Here is a 25,305-nt window from a genome sequence, read left to right on the forward strand (position 1 = left end):
AATTATTCAGATATTCAGTCAGTCAGAAAGCATTTATTAATTGCCTACTATTTGCCAAATGCTGTGCTCAGTGCTTCAGATACAAAGAAAGGCAAAGATTGTTCTCAGTGATTGTAACGGGGGAGACAACATACAAGCAGCTACGTACAGACCAGTTACATACAGGACGGATTGGGGGGTCTCTAAGGAAAGGTGTTAAGATTAAGGAGGATTGGGAAATTCTGCAGGAGATGGATGGGACATGACAGAAGCCAGAGGAACTAGGAGGTTGAGATGAAGAGGGAGGAAGCTCTGCATGCATGGCACCCAGTGAAAATGCCCAGCTGGGAGATGGAGATGGGAGAAAAGCAAGGGGCAGGGCGGCTAGGTGGCTCAGTGAATAGAGCACCTGCCCTGGGGTCGGGAGGACCTGAGTTCGTATCTGGCCTCAGACACTTAACACGTACACCCACAAAAAAACTAGCCGTGTGACCTTGGGCAAGTCACTTAACCCTAATTGCCCTCCAAAAAGCAAAAAAAAAATTTTTTTTTAAAGAAAGAAAAGCACAGAGACCAATGTCCCTGGATTACAGAGTATGTTGAGTGAGGGGTTATATATAGAGGGTAAGAAGACTGGAAAGGTGGGGGTAAAGGGAAGAGATATCACATTGTAAAGGTCTTTAAATACCAAATAACTAGGTGGCACAATGAATAAAGCACTGGACCTGTAGTCAGGAAGACCTGAGTTCAAATCTGGTCTCAGACACTTATTAGCTGTGAGACCTTGAGAAAGTAGAATAACCCTGTTTGCCTCAGTTTCCTCATCTGTAAAATGAGCTGGAGAAGAAAATGGAAAACCGCCCCAGCATCTCCGCCAAGAAAACCCTAAACGGGATCATAAAGAGTCAGACACTATTGAAATGACTGAACAACAGATTTGATCCTGGAGGTGATAGGGTTTAGTTTGTCAAGTAGAGGGTTGACGTGGTGTGTCAGAGCTGTGCTTTGGGAAGACTAGTGTGACAGCTAAGTGGAGGATGGCATGGGATGGGGAGAGACTTGAGGCAGGTGGACCAACCAGCAAGCTGATGAAATAATACAGGTTTGAGGTAATTAGGGCCAGCATCAGGGTGGTAACAGTATCAGAGGAAAGAAGGGGGCATTCATGAGAGGAAGTTAGAATGGACAACACTTGACCGCTGGTTAAATATGAAAATGAGAAAAGAATCCAGAATGACCCCTATGTTTTGAGTCTGTATAACTGGGAAGATGGTGGTCTCCTTGACAGTAATAGGGAAGTTAGGAAGAAGGAAAGATTTGGGGGAAAAGATGAGTTCAGTTTTGGATGTGTGGAGTTTAAGATGTCTACCATACATCCAGTTGGCATGGCGGATGTTCAATAGGCAGTCAGAGATTCCAGGAGGTCAGCAGAGAGGTCAGGAAGGAGATCAGGAGAGAGAGTAGTACTAGATAAGTTGACATGAGAATCATTAGCATAGAGATGATCATTGAATCCATTTGGGCTGTTGAGATCACCTGAATGAAGTAGTATAGGGGAAGAAGAGGGCTCAGGACAGAAGCCTGGGGGACACCCATGATCAGTGGCATGTCTTCCAGCAAAGGAGACTGAGAAGGACTGGTCATATAGGTAGGAGGAGAACCAGAAGGCAATAGTGTCTCGAGGACCTAGAAAGAAGAGAGTGATCAACAGTATCAAAGGCTATAGAGAGGTCAAGAAAGACAAGATCTGAGGAATCATTAAAAACTTTGGAGAGATCTGTTTAGTTGAATAGTAAGTTTGGAAGCCAGATTGCAAAGAGTTAAGAAGAGAATGAGAGGAAAGGAAGTGAAGGCACAGATTGTAGATGGCCTTCAAAAGGGATTAATTCCCCCAAAAGGAGGAGACATATGAGGATAGTTAGTGAAGATGAATGGATCAAGTGAGGGGTTTTTGAGTATAGGGAAGACATAGGCCTATTTGTAGGCAGTAAGGAAACAGCCAGGAAGCAATTGAAAATCAGTGAAAGAGTGGGCATGATAGAAGAGGAAATCTGCTGGGGAAGATGGGATGGGATGGGGTCACTTGTTCCTGTAGAGGGCTTTGCCTTAGCAAGAGAAGATTCATTCCTTCATGTGAAACAGGAGTGAGAGAGTAGATAGTAAAAAAAGGCATCTGAGATGAGAAACAGCGAATAGGCCTCATTTCTGTCAGTGAAATATGAGGCAAGATCCTCAGTTAAGAGGGGAGGATGGAGGGGAAAGGTGTGAGGTGTTTGAGGAGGAAGGAAAAGGTCTTGAAAAGCAGATGTAGTGAATGGCATAGTGAATTGTTGTTGTTCAGTCTTGTGACCCCATATGGGGTTTTCTTGGCAAAGATACTGGAGTGGTTTGCCATTTCCTTCTCCTTCTGTGGAAACAGAAGTTAAGTGATTTGCTCAGGGTCACATGGCTATTAAGCTATTAAGGGTCTGAGGCCGGATTTGAAGTCAGATGTTCCTGACTCCAGGCCCAGTGCTCCCATCACTGAGTCATCTAATCGCCCCTAGTGAATTGATTAGAGAGGTATAAAAGAATTGAGATTATGACACACAAACTTGTAATGGATCTAATCAGAATGAATTCAAGATTCCCCCTCCCTCCCCTCCAGCTTCTTTAAGACTGGGCACTGGACTGAGTGTCAAAAGACCTGAATCCAAATCTCAACTCTTCAGCCAATTCTACTGTATGACTTTGAGCAAGGCAGAACTATGATATTTGTGGGGCTGTAGCCCAGGGGAAAAGAAACTAGTTGAGAGAGTATTCTGAATTCTGAGGATCTGATAGGTATCCAGATATACCTCAACTCTATCTCAGTGAAAGCTGAATGAGAATGAATGAATTACTATGTGTCAAGCACTGGGGCTACAAATATAATAGCAAAGGCAATCCTTGTCCACAAGAAATTTACATTCTAATGGGAGAGACTACACACAGAGGGGGAAATGGTGGCCAGGGAGGGGGCTCTGGTCCAAAAGTTACTGAAATGATAGGTGTATATTCCAGGAACAATAGCTGAACTTATTGGTTTATAGTTCATGGTTCTAGAGCAGAATCAGGCAGGGCAGGGACTATGCTTTCAGTTATGAGGAAGTTTAGAAGGAGGTAGCAGTGAAGGAGAGGCTGTCACTTATCTGGAGGGTAAACTCCAAGGTGCAGATTCCTTTAGGATACTGGGGAGTGATTGGGGAGGGGCAGTGGTAGAGGAAGTTGTGAAGGAGATGGTTGGAGAGGAGCACATATCGCAGTAAAAGGAATAGAGGTTATGTAGCAGAAAGGACTTTCTTGAAGAGGTGAGCTGTCTGGGTCAAGGAGAGAGGGCTTCTAGGCTCCATCTATATAGAGGATAGATCAAGAGAAGTGGACTCAAGCTGTTGCAGCCAGAAATTATAGGTAAACTTTAAGGGTTTCTGATTGCTATAATAACCAAGAGAAGATGAGGCTCCCTTCCCTTGGAAACTGGTAAACATGGGAGTTGTGCTAGGTAAGATGAGAGAGTGCCCCACGGAGCCAGGAATTTGGCCATGATTGATCTGCTTAGTAGTTAGGTAAGCCTCAGTTTCCTCATCTGTAAAATGGGAGGGGGGAATTGGATTAGATGATCTCTAGCTTCTCTTCAGTATCTGACCTTCTCTGATCTATGACCTGTGAGAGATACTCATGTAAAGAGTTTTGGATTTGTAGTCACGGTGATGGGGTACAGGCTCTGCACCCCTTGAACTCAGATTGAATCTTCTCACTAGATGAGGCATTTGCCTGAGGCCATAAGCCTTTCATTATAGCTGGCCCAAATCTCTTACTCTTAGCTCTCCATTGTCATCTAGCTACTTCCCACCCTTAATTTCTCATTTCTCCAGTCTGACCTCTTTTGACTCCTCCTCAAGACCTCCCCCAAACTTTTCCTCTAGACCAACCCTAGAACCTTCCCACAATCTTTCTGTCTGTAAGCTCCATCTTGCCTCCATGAGGGGAAGAGAATTATCTAGCACGGATTCATTCTGGCCTGCTTTTCCAATACAGGTGTCACAGATGCCTAGGCTCCTTAAGACTCTACCCATTAGGGGTGCCTAGGTGGCACAGTGAATAGAGCACAGGCCCTGTAGTCAGGAGGACCTGAGTTCAAATCTGACCTCGGATACAACACAAAACTAGCTGTGTGACCTTGGGCAAGTCACTTAACCCCAATTGCCCTCTCCCCCAAAAAAGAGTCTACCCATTAAAGCGAATCTTTAATAAACTTTGCTTTTCTTTGGCTGAGAGAAGGCTTGAGTTGAATTCATTCGGCAGGACCTGGCGTGTTAGTATTTTGGGGTCTCGAGGGTCCCTAAACCTTAAATCTCAACAATGGGACCTGGGTGGTTTCCAGGCATCTGCAGTAAATAAAGTCTTGGGCATGGAGTCAAGGAGAACCAAGTTCAAATCCTGCCTCAGACACTTACTAGCTCTGTGATGCTGGGCAAGTACCTTAGCCTCTCTCAGTCTCAATTTCCTTATCTGTGAAATGAGGATAATAATAACACCTCCTTTGCAGGAAAATTGTGAGGATTAAATGATATGTCATTTGTAAAGCTCTATAAAATGCTATATAGGGGTAGGTAGGTGGCACAGTGAATAGAGCACCGGCCCTGGAGTCAGGAGGACCTGAGTTCAAATCCAGCCTCAGATACTTAACACTTATTAGCCATGTGACCTCGAGCAAGTCACTGAATCCCTGATTGCCCAACCTTTCCCCTCTTCCAAAAGATGAAAAAAAAAAGTGAAGCAAGTTAAAGCTTCTAAGATGATCAGTATTGGCATCAGACCCAAGAATGGCTGCTGCACTTCCAACCTGGGAGAATTCTATATGGAGACTCAGTCTAGAAAAAAAATTTTTTTTGAATTGTCAGAGTATCAAATTACAATCCTAATCACAAAATTGTACATAAGATACATTTTAAAGTTTAATTTATATTATTAACATTTCCCCATATCAACAGAACAATAAATCAAGCCCTGATTTGTAGCCCTTTGCTGATTTCTGAGGTATAAGTGATCACACTGAAAATATAACCAATGGCTTTTGGGTCACTGCTTTCCCCTGATTGGAGGTCTTCATGTAGAGGCTGGATTACCACTTACTGGGTGTGTTGTGGTAGGAATTTTTTTTTCAGGTATGGGTTGGTCTAGATGACCATTTTACAACTCTGCGATTCTGTCATATAGATCAGGTTCAAAACTGAAGACTTCTTGGTTATAATAAAGATTTCTTGGTTATAATAATCTTTGGCTTAAGTCCCTACACCAAGTTCACCCAATAGGAGTATCTGAATTTGACTAATCTCTCTCTCTCTCTTTTTTTTTTCTTTTTGGAGGGGGGAAGACAGGGCAATTGGGGTTAAATGACTTGCCCAAGGTCACATGGCTAGTAAGTGTTCAGTGTCTGAGGCTAGATTTGAACTCAGGTCCTCCTGACTCCAGGGCCAGAGCTCTACTCACTGCTCCACCTAGCCACCCCACAATTAGAATAATCTCTAGTTCTTCCTTACACATGTTCAATTGCCCTTGGAAGCATGGTATATCGAATAGGCTTATTAAAATCCATTTAAAGAATAAAGACCACTCTACTACCTCCTTTAGCAAGGAAAAACTTATAGCCCACCTTCATGTGAATGTCATTTCCACTCTCCTTCCCTAGAATGGAGAAGCAGTTTCCCCTAAAAAAAAGTGCAACATTGATGGGTAAACTCCCACTATGAGTGTGGAATTGAAGACCTCACTGAAGAATAGTGTTGACATCTCTCTCCTTGCCTGCTCACTCCCTTAATCTGACCAGGTTGCAGTATCTCAGATTTTGGTCTTGTAGCTCCAAACCACTCTTACGGAACTGACAGATCTCTGAAGCTTCCATCTTGGCTCAGGCTGTCCCCTCCATCTAAAGTCACTCCTTTATTTCACATTCCTCATCTCTACCATGCTCTAGGAGTCCTATCCATCTCTTTGTGACTTCTCTTGCCTGAAAGACCATCTGTCCTTTAGTAGCCATGATCTTCAGACCTACGGCATTAGTGGAAAGGGCCTCTTTCCTAGCAGCTTAGGCTCAAGTGGCCTTCTGACAGCTTCACCCAGGAAGGGAGGGTCTGATTCCTTTCATCACTAGGAGAAGTCATTTCCTCTGCCTCCCTACATATACCATATAAAATAGAAACGACTATATTCATGATACATACCTCACAGGTTTTTGTAAGTTTTGTAAACTTTAAAATATGATGTGAATATGATTCATCATTATGCATGGAAGAAGAGACATTTTAGCTAGGGTTTCAAGGAATTGGCTAAGGAAGTACATGTCAGTTACTAATATTCTCCACTTATCTTTGTATGTGTAGCCCTGCCCAACCCTCCACTACCCCAGTAGAATGGAGGCTCCTTAAGGGTAGGAGCTATTGAATTTTTGTTTCTGCAATTCCAGCACCTAATATAATGCCTGGCACATAGTAAATCAGTCATCTAGCTCTTATTAAGTGCTTTCTTTGTGTTCAGCACTATGCTAAGCATTAGCAATACAAAGAAAGTTCCTGCATTCAAGGAGTCATAGTCTAAACAGGGAGTGGACAAAAAGTACAAACAGTTATGTACAAATAAGATATAGATAAAATAGACCAGAGATAATCTCAGAGAGAAAACGCTAAGATTAAGGAGGACTGAGAAAGACTTCTTTCAGAAGGTAGGACTTTGGCTGAGATTGGAAAGAATCCAAGGAAGCTAGGAGGTGGAGATAAGGAGGGAGAGTGTTCCAGGAGTGGACAATAGTCAATGAAAATACTTGGAGCCAGAAGATGGAGTTTTTTTGTGCAAGAGAAAACAAAGAGATCAATTTCATTGGATTGCCCAGTAGGTGGTGGGTGTGGGACTGGTGTAAGGTATAAGAAGACTGGAAAGGTAGGAAGGGGTCAGGTTATGGGGGGCTTTAAAAGCGAAACAGAGGATTTTGCATCTGATCCTGGAGGCAATAGAAATCCCCTGGAGCTGATAGAGGAGTGAGACAGGAAGAAGATCAATTTGACAGCTGAGTGAAAACTAGAGTAGAATAGGGAGAGACCTGAGACTGAGAGACCAGCCAGTAGATGATGGCAACAGTCCAGGTTGGAGGTGATGAGCGACCAACATCAGAAGAGAGAAGGGGGCATATTCAAGAGATATAAGTGTAGGCAATTGATTGGCTATAAAAGATGAGAGGGTGAGAAGTAGAGGATGATACCTGAGTTTTGAGCTTGGGTGACTTGGGAGGACAGTAACAGTGAAGTTGGAAAAGGAGAGTGTTTGGAGGGAAAAAACAATGACAATTTTGGACTCATCAATAAGATGTCTATTAGGCATCCAGTTTGAGATGCCCAATATGTTGGAGATTCGAGACTGGAGGTCAGGAGACAGGACAGGGCTGGACAAGTAGGCACTTAAATGTTTCTTTTGGTTTTTTTTTTTTTGTTGTTGTTTTGCTTTTTGGAGGGCAATTGGGGTTAAGTGACTTGCCCAAGGTCACATAGCTAGTTTTTGTGTTAAGTGTCTGAGGCGGGATTTGAGCTCAGGTCCTCCTGACTCCAGGGCCAGTACTCTATTCACTGAGACACCTAGCCACCCCTTAAATGTTTTCTGAATTGAATTAAGGGAACAATATGGATGAAGGAGAAGAGACAAGAGAGTGAATGGGTGTGTTTGGGTAATGTCAAAATGCATGTTGGTTTGACTGGGTGTGTGAAAGGTGATAATAGTGAGAAGTGAGCTTGGAAAAAAGGGTTGGGTGACAAGTCACAGGTCTTTAATAACAATCTAAAGGGTCTGGACTTTATATGAGGCAATCAGGAGCCATAAAAATTTGAGGTATTCCCAATAGATAAGCCATCAAAGTACTTTGAGTTTCACCACATGCCCAACAAATTGACAAAATGATAAAATATAGAAATAATGATGAAGAGGCCATGGGAAGATAAGCATGTGGAACTGAACCTAAAGATACTACTGCTGGACATTTATCCAAAGGAGGTCAAGATAAAGGTCCTCTGTCAATAAGTCAATCAATTAACATTTATTAAGCACTTTGTGCTAGCACTGTGCTAGAGACTTGGGGATATGGAGCCCAAAGTGAAATACTTCCTGCCCTCAAGAAGCTTATATTCTAATGAAAGAGACACCATGCACATAGATATATACAAAACAAATTCAAGGTCATCCTTGAATGAGAAGCAAAGGGGCAGAGAGGAAGTGCTAGCAGCTGGGGGGATGGGGAGAGGTCTCCTGTAGTTGGTGGTATTTGAGCTGAGACTTGAAGACGAGCAGGGATTCTAACAGACAGAGGAAAGGAGACAGTTCATTCCGCCCCTCCAAAAAACAAACAAATAAAAAAAAGAGAGAGTGCATTCCAGGCTTGGGGGTAGCTAGTGCAAAGGCAGGAGATGAAAATGTCACCTGTGAGGAACAGCAAGAAGGCCAATTTGGTTAGACTGTACAGAGCACTATTGTGGGCCAGGATACTGCTTCCATGAGGAGGCATGAGTGAGCTCCACACACTCTCACAACACCAGCTGGGACTCGGGAGAACATGGAGTTATTTTTTCAATCAATCAGTCAACAAACATTTATTAAGAATTTAGTATGTGCCAGGAACAGTAAACAGCCCTTATTTTCAAGGAAATCATATTTTAAGAGGTGAGACATCATGTATATAAATAAGTATAACTGGGTTTTGTGTTGACCACACTTATGTCTGGCTTATATATGATGATCACCCCTCTATCTTTTGCGCCTAACTCCTATCCTTATACTAGACACCTTCAATATACATTTTGATATACACTCAAACACCTTAACCTCCAAGTTCCTCAACTTGTTCATTTCCTATAACTTACTCCTCAATCAGAGGAGATGGTCATTCCCTTGATCATGTATCACCCACCCATACTCTGCCTCTATGTTAATGATCTATGAAACTCCTTTATCTGATCACAATCTGCTGGCATTCCAGCTGAGCAAGGACATTTTGGGTTAACTTTGCCCCAGATGGATTGATTGTTCTAGGACCCGGTTGTGGGTCCTTTGGCTAAGAAGAGTAGATAAAGAAGTTTGTAGGAGTTTGGGCTTTTATCTGATTTTCTCTTCTTGAGCTGTCTTTTTAAAAAACCGCCATGGGAACTGTATTTACCTGAGTATATTTAAATATATTTTTAGCAAAAAAGGGTTGGGTTTTTTTTTGTTTGTCTAGGGTTTTTTTTTTTTTTTGAACCCCTGGAGCTCTGAGTGAGTCATGTACCAAATGAACAACCAGGACAGTGAAGAGAAGGGAACTTATGCAAGACATGAAAGGTTGGGGCGGCCAGGTAGCACAGCAAGTAAGAGCACCGGCTCCAGTGTTGAGAAGACCTGGAGATCGAATCTCGGGCTCAGACACTTAGCACCCACCCAGAAATACCTGGCCGTGTAACCTTGAGCAAGTTACTTAACCCCGATTGCTTAAAAAAAAAAAAGACATGAAAGGTAAAAGGAGGTAAAAAGAACAAGATTTTGTGTGTGATTAAGATACGTGGAATGAATGAAAGTGAGGAATCAGGGCAATGCTGAAGTTGAGAACCTGGGTGACTAGAAGGAAGGTGGTACCCTCAACAAAACTAGGGCTGGGGTTCAGAGGAGAAGTGGGTTTAGGGGAAAAGAAAACGAGTTCCGTTTTGGACAGTTGAATTTGAGACGTCTTAACAATATCCATCATATCCAGTGGGCAACATAGATTTGGAGTGTAGGGGAAAGACTTGGGCTGGATATATTATAGATCTTGGAGTTGTCTACATTTAAGCCATGGTAGCTGATAAGAGACACCAAATAAGAAATCATGAAGAGAAAAGAGGAGAGGGCCCAAGACAGGCCTGTGGCTCATACCCACAGCTACATGGAATGACATAGGAGATGATTCTGCTAAGGAGAATGAGAAGGAGCAGTCAGGTTGTAGTAGGACCAAGAGAGAGCAATCTCATGAAATTCCGGAATGGAGAGGGATATAAGCAGTCTCCAGGAAGATGAGTACTGAGAAAAGGTCATTAGATTTGGCAGTTAAGTGATTCGTCTGGTCCAGGGCCTATGGGGGTGGTAGTGGTAGAGTCTGGGTTTAAAGGGGCCCAGGGTGGTTCAAGCCCAAAGAAAAGGAATCATGCTTTTCTCTGTCTCTCTGTATTGCTATGTTTCCAGCAAGAATTCCAGGAAACATTGCTTAAATAAAGTCTACTAGGAGTAGGGAGCCTGTGGCCTCAAGGCCATATGTAGCCCTCTAGGTCCTCAGGTGTGGCCTTCTGACTGAATCCAAAGCCAAAGGGCCACACTTGAGGACCTAGAGGGCCACATATGGCCTTGAGGCCACAAGTTCCCCACCCCTGGCTTATACCTACCTAATGTCTGCCCTAAAAGAGACTTAACAGGATTCTTATATAATTTTCTTATTGATCCTATTTACAATTAATTGATTTTGTCCTATAATTGCTTTTGTCCAGTAACTCCTTAAGTCATGGTTCTTTGTCTCTGAATTTAGCTCAGAAGTCAGCTGGCCTGTTAATGTGTTAGTTTTAGAAATCCAGTTCTCCTGCCTCAAGGAATTTAACTGACTTTGGGAAATGTGTGTGAAAGCAAGGGAGTTGGGCCTGATATCTTTATAATACCAAGCTATCGTCCAAGGATGTTTGGATTGCTGTCCAAAAGTCTGTGCTGTTAACTCATACCTGGACTCAAACAATGAACACTTAGTCTCAAGAGAGAAGGGGGCGAAGTTGCTAGTGCCCATTACAAAACTTCCAGCCATTCATGATGTTTCCTGTGCCACAGCTTTGTAATCAATCATGCCCTCAATCCCATGATGTCTTCTACCCTGTTCTCTTCTTTGTTTTGTATCCTCCAGACCTTATAAAAGGGGGATTGTCCTTTCATGTGGGGTATTTGGCATTAATGGAGGCAATCTCCATTGACCCATTTGTTGACGGGCAGTATGTCCTTGCTAATAAATGTCATCTTGCATAGAGATTTGCCTCAGTTTGCCCTTTTGTTAGATTCCGATTGCAACATCTACAACTTACAATCTTAGAGAATTACTTAGAGCATAGACATCAAGCATAGCCACATTTCTTTCATTCAGGGCGTAGTCCACTCTAGATTAAAATGTAATTGAGCAATGTTTAACAATGGAACATAAATAATGTTAACGCATTTTTCTATGTCAATATGAAACTGGCAGGGATCCTCCTTTCTATGTGAGTTTTAACACCACTGCACTAGATTGTGTTGCCTCTCAGAGGTGGAACTTAAAACTAGATCTTCCTGGTTCCAAGGCTGGCTCCTTCTATCCTGTGTCAAGGATCTCCTCCTGATATGTCAGTCCAGAGTCAATGAGCATTTAAAGAGCTTCACAACCTGGCCCCTTCTTCCCTTTTCAGCTTTCTTACACTCTACTCTCTGCTACAAACTACAACCCAGCTACTTGTTCTTCCTCCCACAAGACACTCCATCTATCTACTCCCTGCTTTTTCCTTGCCTGTCTCCCATACCTGAATGGTCTCCATTCTCACCTCTTCCTCCAGGTTTCTCTGACTTCCTTTAAGATTCAGCTCAAATCCCACCTTCTGAGATTACCTTTCATTTCCACTGTATATATGCATATATCACTGTATATGCAACATATATATATATATATATTGCACGCTGTCTCCCCCATTAGAATGGGACCATCATGAGAACAGAGACTGTGTTTTTATTTTTGTTTTTCTCTGTATCTCCAGTGCTTGACATATACATATGTAGTAAGTATTTAACACATGCTCTGTTAGGACTTACATCCTCTTACTCTATGAACTCCTTTATTATGGCACCATCTTTTGCCTCTCTTTGTATCTCCAGAGTAATGTCCTGGCACATAACACCGTATTTTACTGCATAATTTGTGCCATCACGTAATTGGTGCACCCTGTTTTTTCAGTCCAAAAATTGGTTTATAACCTTTCATCATGTAATTGTCCCATGGTATAATTCTGCTCGTCACTCTGCTTAAAAGGTAAACAGAGCAGCAATGTATTCACCAGTGGCATGCAAATATGCATTTATGTCTTGTGAGCTTTGAGCCTAGAATTCTCAGCACACTTGCATTGTCAATACATTTCCAAAAGTCAACTTTCATGGTTTGTTTAGAGTGTGGGTACTAGGTATTGTTACTCAACCCAAAGAAGAGCTATAGGTGTGAAGCTGCCATGAGCAAGTCACATGATATGGTAAGACTTTCATCTTCCCTCGCTAGCTAACCTGTACAGTTCATCTGCCAGCAATGATTATTCTGTGAAATATGGTAGGTTCTTAATAAGTGCTAGTTGACTGACTGACCCCCATCTAAAAGACTTTTCCTCACCACAAGGTTAGCAGAGCCAGACCAACTATAGAATGCGTATACATGCTCCAAAGTCTCTCTGAGACACTATCATTATATGTCATTTTGACACTCCCAGAGGCAGGTTTTCCAGTTTCTTCCACACAGAGAAATTGCATCAGTGCAACACTGTGAATGCACTAATCTCCAGTTAGACCTAGATGGTTCTCCTTTCTTATCTCTGCCTTTTACAATCCTTATTTTCCTACAAAGCTGTGCTTAGGTTCCACCATCTTTGTGAAGACTTCTCCAAACACACTGATTTTTAGAGTTCTCTCCCTTTTAGATTATCATACCTTCTTATGTGTTATCAGTAGTTACCTAGAATTAGAAAGACTCTAATTATCTAATAATCTACCCTCAGATGCTTGCAAGCTGTGTGAATTTAGGCAAGAGCTAAGTAGAACTGGTTGTTCATTCAAGTTAAGAGTCATGTGCCTTAACACCCACTGAGATTTTTTTTTTTGGGGGGGAAGGGTGGCAGGACAGCCCTAATTTATTTAGTACACAGAAGCAGACACACATGAGACACAAAGAAAAGAGATGAAATTGTAATTTATTTATAATTTTATAAATCATCCAAGATCCACCCACCTTGGTTTCCATCTAGCTCCCTTATCCAGTAGTTCTCCAAGCTGCTCTTCCCTTCCACACCTGATGTTGAATGGAATTCGATCCTACCCAACCCAACCCCAACTCCACCTGCACCTCATAGTAATGTCTAATCTTTAGGGAAATGAGAATTAGCTTTCCTTCAGAAAGCTGGGGAAACAAATTCCTTTGTTCCATAGTCTCTCATAGCTTACTACAATTTTGTATTAGTTTGACTTTCCAGTCTTACAGCACCTTATCCCCTTCATCCCCTCTCCCTTACTCTAGGTGCTGTGTGGGCAGGGGGTACCAGGGATACAGGTAGTGTTACTCTCAGAGCTATATCTACTCACACCTGACTCGTCCCCTTGCTTTCTGCAACCTAAAGTAGGTTGTCATATGATTAACTGATTAACCAGCTTGGGGACAGTGTGATATTTAATTTGGCTATCAGGTGATGCTACCCTTAGGTAACCAAACCAATGCCTACCTACATTAGAGTAGAGTCAGTTTATGAAGACTTTTCCTAATAGTTTTAGACTTCCCTCCCTGCTCATTAAATGACATTCCAATTTCACATGAGCAACCTCTTCTGACCTCCCTTGAACTGTCCTGAGCCCTGGGTCATGCAGCTAGGCACTCCTGGGTATTCTTATCTTCCTTTAAAGCTCAACTGAATCGCCACCTCCTCCAGTAAAACTTAATTCCCCAAGGTTAGTGAGAACCTCCCTCCTTAGATGTTAACATAGCATTAGGTGCTGTACTTTGAAATGCATTAATTGCATAATCTGGGCATTATATTATCACAAGAGGAAGTATTGCCTGGTCAGTTGGGAGTTGGCAAAGGTTTCAGGAAGACCTGAGTTCAAATTATGCCTCTGCAACATCCTGGATGTGGGACCCAGGCCAATCCACTTAAAGTGGTGGAGGAAGGTCCTCACTGAGATGGCCTCTGAAGATGAAAACACAGGTCTGGTTTGAAACACAACAGAGAGACATTGGTGCACAACTGTAGCAGCAAGCACCCCAAGCGCGTCCTCAGGGTTTGCTGCCCATACAGTTCTTGGATCTGCTTTGTTAAAGGAAAGCAACTCAAAATGGGTTAACAAGCTTACTTTAATCAGTCAGACATATATCGTTTACCTTGTTCAAGGGAAAAAGGTCAGCACCCTGAACCTCAAAGTATACAGGCATAATTATCAAGACAGAAACATCAAGTAGACAGATTTCCAAACTGTCCAACCATTACATCCATACCCAGTCAACATCTGGGTTTCCACATTCTGAGTTTTTCCAAGCCGGGGGACTCTCAACAACGGCTTCCCAGAATTCAGATTAAATTACAGAACACTTTTCAAAGTGAGTCCCAAAACAAAGCTACACATCAGGGCTTATATAGCCTTCTCCTGGCTCAGAGAATGTAACAACCTTATTGACCCACTGGCCAATCAAAAAGTATCTACTGAAAAACAAGCCTCCCTCCCCAGGCTTCAGGTGCATTTTAGCCTAGGGGCAGGGAAGATCTTCCAAAATTGCATTCCCATTACAACAACGCATGTAACAACAAAGATATCTAGCATTTATATAGTATCTATTATGTGCCAGGTGTTTTTCACTTATTTTATTATTACATTATTATGTACTATTATATATAAAGATATTATAATTTTATATTAACTTATTTGCTGCTTACAATCCTGGGAGGTAAGTGCTACCTCACCCCCAATATTACCCCCATTTCAAAGCTGAGTAGACTGGGAGAGGGGGCAACTAGGAGGTGAAGAAGATAAGAGTGCTTGCCTGGAGTCGGGAAAATGAGTCTTCCTGAGTTCAAATGTCACCACACTTCCTAGCTATGTGACCCTGGGCAAGTCACTTAACCCTATATGGCTCAGTTTCCTCATTTGAAGAAGGAAATGGCAAACCACTACAATATCTTTGCCAAGAAAACTCCAAACCGGCTCACAGAGTTGGACAACACCGTAAAACGACTAAACAGTAGCACACTGAGGCAGCCAGAGGTTAAGTGATTTGTTCAGGATCACACAGCTAATGAGTGTCTGAGGTCGAACTTGAACAGAGGTCTTCCCGACTTGGATAGACCTGGTTACACTTGGGGCACTGCTCTTGCGTAAGTAGCCTGAATTGATTTAGGCAAGCCTACAAAAAGACAGCATATCATTAATTAGCAAGGAAGTGTAGGTTATAAATATATCCACTAGGTGGTGCTCTATTCCAGCCACCAGCACCCGTGGGTCCCAAATGCCTTGGAACATGTGGAAAATATCTCCTCTGAGCGTAAACAGGATTATTGAGCCACGCCTTGTGGCTTCCCAGACCTAGAGTTGATCTAGACCTATGATTTCATTGCAAAGGAGATCCCTGAGGAGAAAACTCCCTATACCCGGGCAGATCACCTACTGTTCTGCAATTTATAGTTTTTTTGTTGTTCATTTATGTCAGACTTCGTGACCCCATTTGGGGTTTTCTTGGCAAAGATACTAGAGTGGTTTGTCATTTCCTTCTGGAGCTCATTTTACAGATGAGGAAACTGAGGCAAACAGGGTTAAGTGACTTTCCCAGGGTCATACAGTTAGGAAATGTGGTTACATTTGAACTCAGGAAGGCTCATCTTCCTGACTGCAGGCCAGTGCTCTATTCACTTTGCCACTTAGCTGCCCTCAAATTATGGGCTTGCAGAGTTGCTAAGAAATTAAATGACTTATCTAGAGTCATACAGCCAGTATGTGTGTGTGGGGTGTGTGTGTGTGTGTGTGTGTGTGTGTGTGTGTGTGTGTACGAAGTGGAACTTGAACCTAGGTCAAACTGACGAGCAATCCATTATCTGGAATACTTATTCCAGTCACATTCAAACTTCCTCCCTTATCTTCCCACTCCTTTGGGTTACTTGGGAAAAGTCCCAAGCCATCTAGGCCATTGACTGGAATAAGAGATGGACTGCATGTCAGGTCCCCCTCTTGGGGTACAGAAGTCCTGAAGGCAAAGACTCAGCCAGGCCTGGAGACCTCCCTGGGGCAATGTTTTGAATGACAGGTTCCTTAAGAAATGTAGTTAAGCCCCCGACCCCAACCCCCACTTATGCCGGGACTAAGAAAGAGGGAGCGAGGACAACATTTCCCAAGATGCCCAGTGATCATTCCAAGCATTTGGCCCAGACCCAGCTCGAGCTGTGGACTGTTACTACTGGAAAGCTAGGAGAGCTCTGAAAGGAGGGCCGGAGGTATGCTGGCAGTCTGATTAGTCGTAGAGGTTTTACCAAATTGCTCTGACTCTCTCCCTGGTCCAGGCTCAGCTCTCCACATGATGGTTCCCAACGGGCTGCTCTGGCTTCGGATTGAATCCAGTTTGGCATGCAGACTGGGATGCAGGTCCTCGCGGTCTCTTGGGGCGGGGCGAGGGGAGGGGGGGAGATTATGGCCCGACCTATCCAGCTTTTCCGAGCCTTAATGGCCGCTAAGAAGTCTGTCCGGGCTAGGGAGGGCTGAAGCACTGCAGTCCCGATTCCAAGAGATGGACTGTCTGCATTCCTTCCCCCCCCCCCCAAACCTTCGCCCGGCAGCAGTCACGTGCACCGGTGCCCCAACAGGGCAAGGAGATTTCAAGGGTAAATCGACAGCAGAGGCACGCATCCGACCAGAAGCGTCTGGTTACAGCTGAATCGCTTCTTTGTCCTCTTGCAAGGCCACCTTCCCAAAGCAAGGACATGCATGCTCCCTGGCACTCCCAGAGCATCAGGAAAATGGTGATGGAGACCACGCTCCGGGGGGCGGGGGGAAGGGGTGATCCTCAGCAATGTCCCATCCCTTCCCTTTCTGTTCTTCTCTCTCCTCCCCCGCCATCACCCAGGGGGCCCTAGCACAAATGATAATTGGGGAACAGATAGAAGATCCTGACAAGACTCGATTACCAATGAGGGGAAGGGGAAAGGGAAGGGAGGAATGAGAAATTCCCTCCCGATTGGAGAGGTAAAGAGCGATTCTCTTTCACAAGCTCGGTTTTTCTCCCATAAAAAAAAAAAAACTGCCAGGGATGAATATTTTCTCAACAGAGCTCCACCTGTCTTGACTTACTGCTTAGAGCAGGGCTTCTTAACTTGGCGTTTATGCATAGATTTCAGGGGCTTCCTCAACTTGGATGGGGAATATATAATTTCTTTTTAAAAAAAATTTATTTTTCACATTCATTTTTTAAAATTTGAATTCCAGATTCTCTCTCTTCCAGTCCTTCCTCTACCTATTAAGCAAGCAAGCAATATAATACCCATCATACATGTGAAGTCATGCAAAATATATTTCCATATTAGCCTTGTTGAAAAAAAAAAAGCAAGAAAAATAAAGCAAAAAACAACATGCTTCAATCTGCCCTAGGATTTCATTAGCTCTCTCTCTGGGCTTGTCTCTCTTAGGATCAGAAGATTTAGAACAGGAATGAATTTAGAGATCAGCTAATCCAACCTCTGTCATTTGACAAATGAGGAGACTGAGACCCACGGAGTTAGAAGATTTGGGGAAGATCACAAAGGTAGAAAGAGGCTAACCCAGAATCTGAACCAGAATTTTCTGACTCCAAAATTCTGTGTTCTTTCCAGGTTCACAGATAGCTTCTCATTGGTTCCCCCCATATTACAGCCTATCTTTGTAATGTGTCTTTGTGCACATATTACACCTCTCCTTCCTTGTAATAAGCTACCCTCCCTCTAACAGATTGTGGGGTTTTAAATTTTTTATTGTATCTTTTGTTTTTACATAACCTTTATTTCTGAATATATTCCTTGCCTGCCCCCTACTCAGAAAGCCATAACTTTTTTTTTTTTTGGAGTGGGGAAAAGCAAGGCAATTGGGGTTAAGTGACTTGCCTGAGGTCACATAGCTAATAAGTGTCAAGTGTATGAGCTCAGATTTGAACTCATGTCCTCCTGACTTCAGGACCAGTGCTCTATTCACTGTACTACCTAGCTGCTCAGAAGCCATCTCTTTTATTTTATTTTTTTTTTGCAGCCATCTCTTCTACCAAAGAATAAAAAAGAAATAAAAATTCATACAAGCTAGTGAACACCCCTGGAATGTACTAGATGGGGAGAAGTGTTTAGATAGCCATTTGTTTAAAATAAAAATATGGGGTTTAGGTTGTTAGTCCTTCATTCTTTTTTTTTTTTTTGGTGGCAATTGGGGTTGATTTGCCCAGGGTCACAGAGCTTGTAAGTGTCTGAGGTCATAATTGAATTCAGGTCCTCCCTAGACTCACTTCTTAAAGAGGCCTATTCACTGAATGGGCATTACCTCACTCTAAGTGAGTACCTGAAAAAGCCTTAGCCTAAAAGGGCCAGGGTCACCCATTACACCCTGGGTCATTTCCAGTCCTTCTGAGGAATATCAGGTCACTGGACCCAGATGGCTCTGGAGGAGAAAGTGAGGCTGGTGACTTTGCAGAGCCCTCTCTCACTCAAATCAAAGTCAACTGCAAGTCATGTCATTTCCCTGATGCCATGGTCCTCTTCGACAACAAGGACAAACACAACAATAACTCATAACTAAGCCTCCACATCACTTCCCAGTCACCATTTCCAAACCGTATTGCAACTGTCTCTCCCATTCTAGCTCTTTTTGATGTGTTGTCCCTCCCAGGTTACAAGGTAAACTTCTTGTGGGCAGGGACTGTATTGCGTGTATTAATATCCTTAGTGCTCAACAGAGTGTCTGGCACCTAGTAAATGCATGCTTTATCTTCCTCCTCAATTCAACTTGTGTTAACTTATTTGTGCATATGGTATAACCCACAGTAGAAGGTATAAGGGAGAATCCCCACGAGGATTGGAAACCTTTTGTGAATATAGGGCAATTATCTAATGCCGATCAAGTAGAGCTGCAAGCTGTATGTGCCTAAAGGGGGTACTTGGATACAACTGTACCAATCCCCTATACCTCTCTGCTTATTGATTAATTTCCTTATTGGGTTTCTTACCAGGTTCATAAGCAGTCTAGTATAAATGTTTTCAAACTTACCTAAAATTGAAAAGTTCTCTTTCCCTAATCAGCTCACCTCTCACTCTCATCTGGTCAGCACCTTATCTCTATTCCTGATATCCTCACTTGCACTATTTTCTGCTCATAATTTTATCATGTGACCAGTGGTAACTGGACAATACTCAATTCCCTACTAGTGTATCCCTGTAAGCAACAGGGTTCTAGCCAACATGAATTCTAGGAGGAGCCCCTATTCTTCTCTTTCCATCTTTCAGCCTCATGGCTTTTCTGTGGAAATTCTTTTTAAGACCATCAGAAACTAGCGGAACCTGAGGATATCCTGTGCCCATGCACATTAGCTGATTTTCTTTTTCTATTTTATTAATGATGCTTCCAAAAAAGAGGGATTACATTTCTCCTCATTGCCAGAATATTTTGCAATCCCTTGTAAAATCACTTCAGATACATTTAATATCTAAAAATATGTCACAAGCATCATGATAATCATCAACACTCAATATGGCAAGAATTTTTTCACAGGTAATCATCCCAAAATACTATTTATATCAAATTCATGTTAATTTTATATATAACATAATAGATCACTGGATCCAACATCACTGGATAACCTGCTTTAATGACTAAAGTTCTAAAATACATATTAAATTCACACATTAAGATAATACATGCATATCTATATAGTATATGAGCAAATAATAATCAGCAAAAAATATGCAAATCAAGATGTAACTATCAATAGTCCTGTATAGTGCATAAGCATTACCATATGTGCAAATAAATAGCAAAACAATATATAGCAAACAGACAGATCTTGTAATTATGATACATGCATAACACCAGCACAGAAGCAACTAAACATAATTAAAATAATAAACAGATATAACTCAGCATTGCAATAATTAATACATGCACCAATATATAATATACAATTCATGTTAAGCACGTATTATGTGAGCAAACATTAGTATTGTTATCTGGCTAAAAGTATAACTATTCTCCTGATCCTCCTGCAACAACATAAGTTAAACTAGTCTTAGGTCCAATAATTTTTGCTCTTTTGTGGCATACTTTTTCATACCTATGCCTGAGATGGTCGGTGGTATGTATCCACCATTATTGTTATCAAATCTAGAGACTTTCATTCAGAAACCTGAATTTGTTGAGGATCCAACCATCAGCTTATTCAAGCTCTATGGAGTGTCTTTGGACCCTCAGGATCTTTATAAATGAAATTCTAGTCAGTAAAGATGTTTACTCTAGATTCAGTTCTCCCTCTTTCCCCCATTGTCTGTACTGAGGGTCGTCCCCAACTCAAATCCAGACTATTGGGTTACAGGTCAAAATGTCTTTACTTGAAATAGCACTTTTTGGTTCAGATTCTTTTTTTGGCAATTAGTGGGATGTCTCTTCTTCATGAAGTCTGCTGGGCTAGGTGTCCACCATGTCTCCTATGGATAAGTAGGTGTTTGTCATGCACTGTCTTTATAGAACTCCCTCCACTCTACTCTGTAAACAGACAAGTTGTCTAGTCTCTCAGCAACTTGGAATGGAGTAATTTTCCACCAATCTGCTAACTTGTGTTTTCTTGAATGCCAAACAAAACTCTCACCTTGTTGAAGTTCTTCACAATGAACTTGGACGTCTCATGTCAGAGCTCTGAATCATAGCTAGCTGAAATAACAGCTAGGTGGTAGACTTCCTTCAGCTTCTCTCTTAGCTGAGAAATGTATTGCTGTGAATATTTGTATCCTCTCTATTTTCTGAAACTCCAAAGTATAAGTCTATATGTTGGTGTTGATCTTTCCCATCCTTATCCATCAAGTATAGTATAAAACCAGTGCCATCATCCCTGGCAGAGTTTTCTTATCTAGTAGAAATGCTGTAGTTTTTAAAATTAGGTTTCATGTTCCTCATATGTTCATATTCAGTCATTTTTTCAGTCACGTCTGACTCTTTGTGACTTCATTTGGGGTTTTTGTGGCAAAGATACTGGAATGGTTTGCCATTGCCTTCTCCAGCTCATTTTATAGATGAAGAAACTGAGGCAAACAGGGTTTAAGTGATTTGCTCAAGGTCACACAGCTAGATAATTTTGGTTACATGAAATTTAAAATGTTTTGGACAAACAAAACCAATGTAACCAAAATTAGAAGGAAAGCAGGAAACTGGGGAAAAATTTATAGCAAGTTTCTCTAATAAAGGCCTCATTTCTCAAATATATAGGAAATTGAGTCAAATTATAAAAACAAGAGACATTCCCCAATTGACAGAAAAGGGATTTGAACAAAAAGTTTTCAGAAGAATAAACCAAAACTATAAAAAATCACATGGAAAAATGCTTTAAATCACTAATGATTAGAGAAATACAAATTAGAACAATTCTGAGGCTCAGTCTCACACTTGTCAGACTGACTAAGCTGACAGGAAAAAAATTACAAATGCTGGAGGGAATGTGGAAAAATAGGCATATTAAGGCACTGTTGGTGGAGTTGTGAACTGGTTCAACCATTCTGGAGAACAATTTGGAACTAAGCTCAAAGGGCTACAAAACTGGGCATTCCTTTTCTTTTTTTGAGGGGAGAAGGCAGGGAAGTTGGGGTTAATTGACTTGCCCAAAGTCACATGCTAATGTGTTAAGTATCTGAGGTTGGATTTGAACTCAGGCCCTCCTGACTCCAGGGCTGATGCTCTATTCACTGCACCACCTAGCTTCCCCCCTATGCATTCCTTTTTGACCCCAAAATACCATTAGTAGGCTTTTTATTTGGAAGAAATCAAAGAAAAAGGGAAAGGACTTATCTGTACAAAGATATTTATGGCAGTTATTTTGTGGTGTCAAAGAACTGGAAATTGTGAGGGAATTCCATCAATTGGGGAATGGCTGAACAAGTTGTGGTATAGGGTTGTGATGGAATGCTATTATATTATAAGAAATGACTAGGGGATTGGGTTCAGAAAAATCTTGGGAAGATTTATATGAACTGAGGCAAAGTGAAGTGGACAAAACTGGGAGAACATTGTACCCAGTAACAGTGATATATGAAGATGATCAATTATGAAAGACTTAGCTGCTCTAATCAATACAATGGTCCAGGGCAATTCCAAAGGACTCATGAAAACTGCTCTCCACCTCCGCAGAGAAAACTATTATAGATTGATGGATATTTTTTCACTTTCTTTTTCTTTTCTTTTTTTAACATGGAAATATGTTTTGTGTGACTGCATATATATAATGGCTATCATATTGTTTACCTTTTCATTAGGTGGGAGAGGGCCTGGAGAGAGGGAGAGAATTTGGAACTCAAAATTTTAAAAAATGAATGCTAAAATTCTTAATGAAAAAACCAGAGTTGAATAGAAAATTTGACATTCAGATACAAGAAGCAAGAGGAGCTTGAGAAGGTGAACAGGGAAAAGAAATCATAAGAAACTTATCAAAGTTGAACTTTTTACATTCCTACATGGAAAAACTATAATTGTAACTGATGAAACTTTTCTCAGTATGAAAATAGTTGAAGGGAATAGAAAAAAAAATATATATATGTATATATGTCTGTATTGGAGGGTACATAGGCATATGAATACATATGTGAATGTGTGTATATTTATTTACAGATATACATAGATAGAGGGCACAGGACCAATTTAATAGGAAGGGATGATACTTAAAAGGTGAAATTAAGAGGTGAGAGAGGAGTATAATGAGAGGAGATGGGGAAAGACAGAATGAGGTAAACTATTCCATATAGAAGAGGCAAGGGAAAATGGTTACAATGGAGGGGAAGAATAGGAAGGCAAAAGGGAATGGGTCAACTTTATTCTCATTGAATTTGGCTCAGGGAGGGAATGACATACACACTAAATAGGGTATCTCACCCTACAGGAGAATAGGGAGGAAGGGGATGAGAGGGGGGATGATGGAAGTGAGGGCAGGCTTGGGAGGAAGGAAGTTGGAAGCACTTGCTTTTGAAAAGGGATGGGATCAAAGTAGAAAATAGAACAAGTGGGTGGTGGGATAGGAGGGAGGGAAATATAGTCAGTCTTTTACAATATATCTTCTGTGTTAATGTTTTGCATTAGCCACACATGCACAACCTATACTGAACTGCTTGTCTTCCAGTGGGGGTGGGTGACGGGGGAGAATGGGAATGAATCTGGAATTCAAAGTTTAAAAATCAAATGTTTAAAATTATACACACACACACACACACACATATATATATATATATATACTATTATTAATACTATTTTACATGTAATTGGTAAAGAAGATATATAGTCACTGGGGCATGGAGATCCACCATGCCCTACTGGAAAAGTCTAAGGAGGTATGGGAGAAGATGTGGGAGGGAGCAGATTGGAGGAGGGGAGTCCTGTGGGACTGCTATTTTGGGTGGTGGGTGGGGGAAAAATGGGGAGAAAATTTGTAACTCAAAATCTGGTGGAAATGAATGTTGTAAATCAGAAGTTAATAAAGCATTTGAAAAATGAAAAAAAAATGAATGCTAAAAAAAAAAGGGAAATCACTTTGGTAGCTGACTGGAGGAAGGACTAGAACAGGGAGAGATTTGAGTCATTTACACCATCCAGTAAGTTATTGAAATAGCGTATGCTGAATCCATGATAGGGTGATAGCTAGGTGAGTGGAGAGAAGAGGGGATAGGCACAGGGGTGGGGAATCTATGGCTCAAGACCACATGTGTTCCTCTAGGTCCTCAAGTGTGACCCTTTGACTGAATCCAAATTTCACAGACAAATCCCCAAGTTTGTTAGAGAAGTATTTGTTAGTGAAATAACAAACTGTTATGTGTAATATATATATATATGTGTATATATATATATTCATTGGCCCTCTCTTTCAGAGCCAGACTGATAACATCTCCTCATTGTTATAGGGTATCCTAAAGGGTTGGGGTATTTCTTTTCTCTGCCATTAGCTAGAGCCATCCTTGGATGTGTTCTCCCAATTTTAGGGTCCAGAGACTAACACTGCATTTCCATTTAACCACTTAACACCAGTTAGCTTTCACAAAAGTATATTTACATCAGGGGCAACTAGGTGGTACAGTGGATAGAGCACTGGGTCAGGAGTCAGGAGGACCTGAATTCAAATGTGACCTCAGACACGTACTAGCTGTGTGTCCCTGGTCAAGTCACTTAACACCAATTGCCTCCAAAAATAAAATAAAGTCAATTATAATTGGAAAAAAAGTATATTTATGTCAAAAACAGAGCTAGAACAAAGGAATACACTCTCCTACACCAACTTTGTTTCTCTGTGGTAGTAGGTTCAACTTATCTCCATTCTTTACAATACTGGTTCCACCAAGTTCATGTCTAAAGGTGGCATCTCTGTCAATTGAGTCCTCATTTCAGCATTCTCTGGCATGGGTGAGGACCTTGCTCCTCAAAGCACTAATGCTATAACCGGCTGCAAACTCAGACTGTGGGGAAAAAAATGGGATGTCAGGTAGCCCTTTGGATCTTCCAAACAAAAAGGTTGAACTCCTACTCCCTTTACCAGACACTGGGAATAAAGTAACAACAGAAATTCTCCCCAGACACAAAGGAGGAGAAGAGACAGTAGCTAAAGCCAACAGGCTTTTTGGAATGCCTCTGTAACCAGTCACAGGCCTCCAACTTCAACATTTGGTTATCCAATCAGAAACAGTTATATCATGTCGAAGTATGCTTCTGTCTTTTCCTAGACATTCCCCTTACACTAGTAGTTATCATTTAGTGGTTGGTAATGATTTAAGGGAGAAAGCTAAGTGGCACCATAGGGCACAGAGCACTAGGCCTGGAGTCAGGAAGACTCATCTTCCTGAGTTCAAATCCAGCCCCAGAGACTTACTAGCTGTGTGACCCTCCACAAGTCATTTAACCCTGTTTGCCTCAGTTTCCTCACCTGTAAAAGGAGCTGGAGAAGGCAATGACAAACCACTCCAGTATCTTTGCCCAAGAAAACCCCAAAATGGGGTCACAGAGTCAGACACAACTGAAAAATGATTGAAACAGCAAATAGTGATGAAAACTTCTTCAGTGGCATCTCAAGCAATACATAATTGTCCAATTATGTTATAAATATATTTTTCTCTGTGCCAACAAGCAGGGGCATGTTTGAAGCATTATAAGTTTGGTTTTGCAACAATTCGAAGCCATTGATGGGGTACCTGGGGTCTAAATCAATTTGTAAAACCACTTTGTACAATTGTAACTGCAATTTGTATTGTAAAATTGTAATCTGTAAAATCCCCCTGCCTCAGGGTCTGC

The 25,305-nt window shown here is 41.7% G+C and overlaps 2 protein-coding genes across 2 annotated transcripts in view; both read right to left on the bottom strand.

Annotated features, from left to right (window-relative positions):
• The window catches only part of PKLR (pyruvate kinase L/R), a 31,724-nt gene extending 14,422 nt beyond the window's left edge, over positions 1-17,302 (bottom strand). The window contains exon 1 of the mRNA XM_069078096.1: positions 16,305-17,302. Coding sequence (XP_068934197.1) covers positions 16,305-16,350 — 46 coding nt within the window. The 5' untranslated portion in view covers positions 16,351-17,302. The remainder of the gene's footprint in view (positions 1-16,304) is intronic.
• LOC138153643 (dual specificity protein kinase CLK2) overlaps positions 1-25,305 on the bottom strand; it is a 106,253-nt gene that overhangs the window by 45,545 nt on the left and 35,403 nt on the right. The window lies entirely within an intron of this gene.

The sequence above is a fragment of the Petaurus breviceps genome, unplaced genomic scaffold, assembly GCF_028583685.1.
Source record: "Petaurus breviceps papuanus isolate PSGF00001 unplaced genomic scaffold, PetGlider_PUasm1.0 91023, whole genome shotgun sequence".
Lineage (NCBI taxonomy): Eukaryota > Metazoa > Chordata > Mammalia > Diprotodontia > Petauridae > Petaurus > Petaurus breviceps.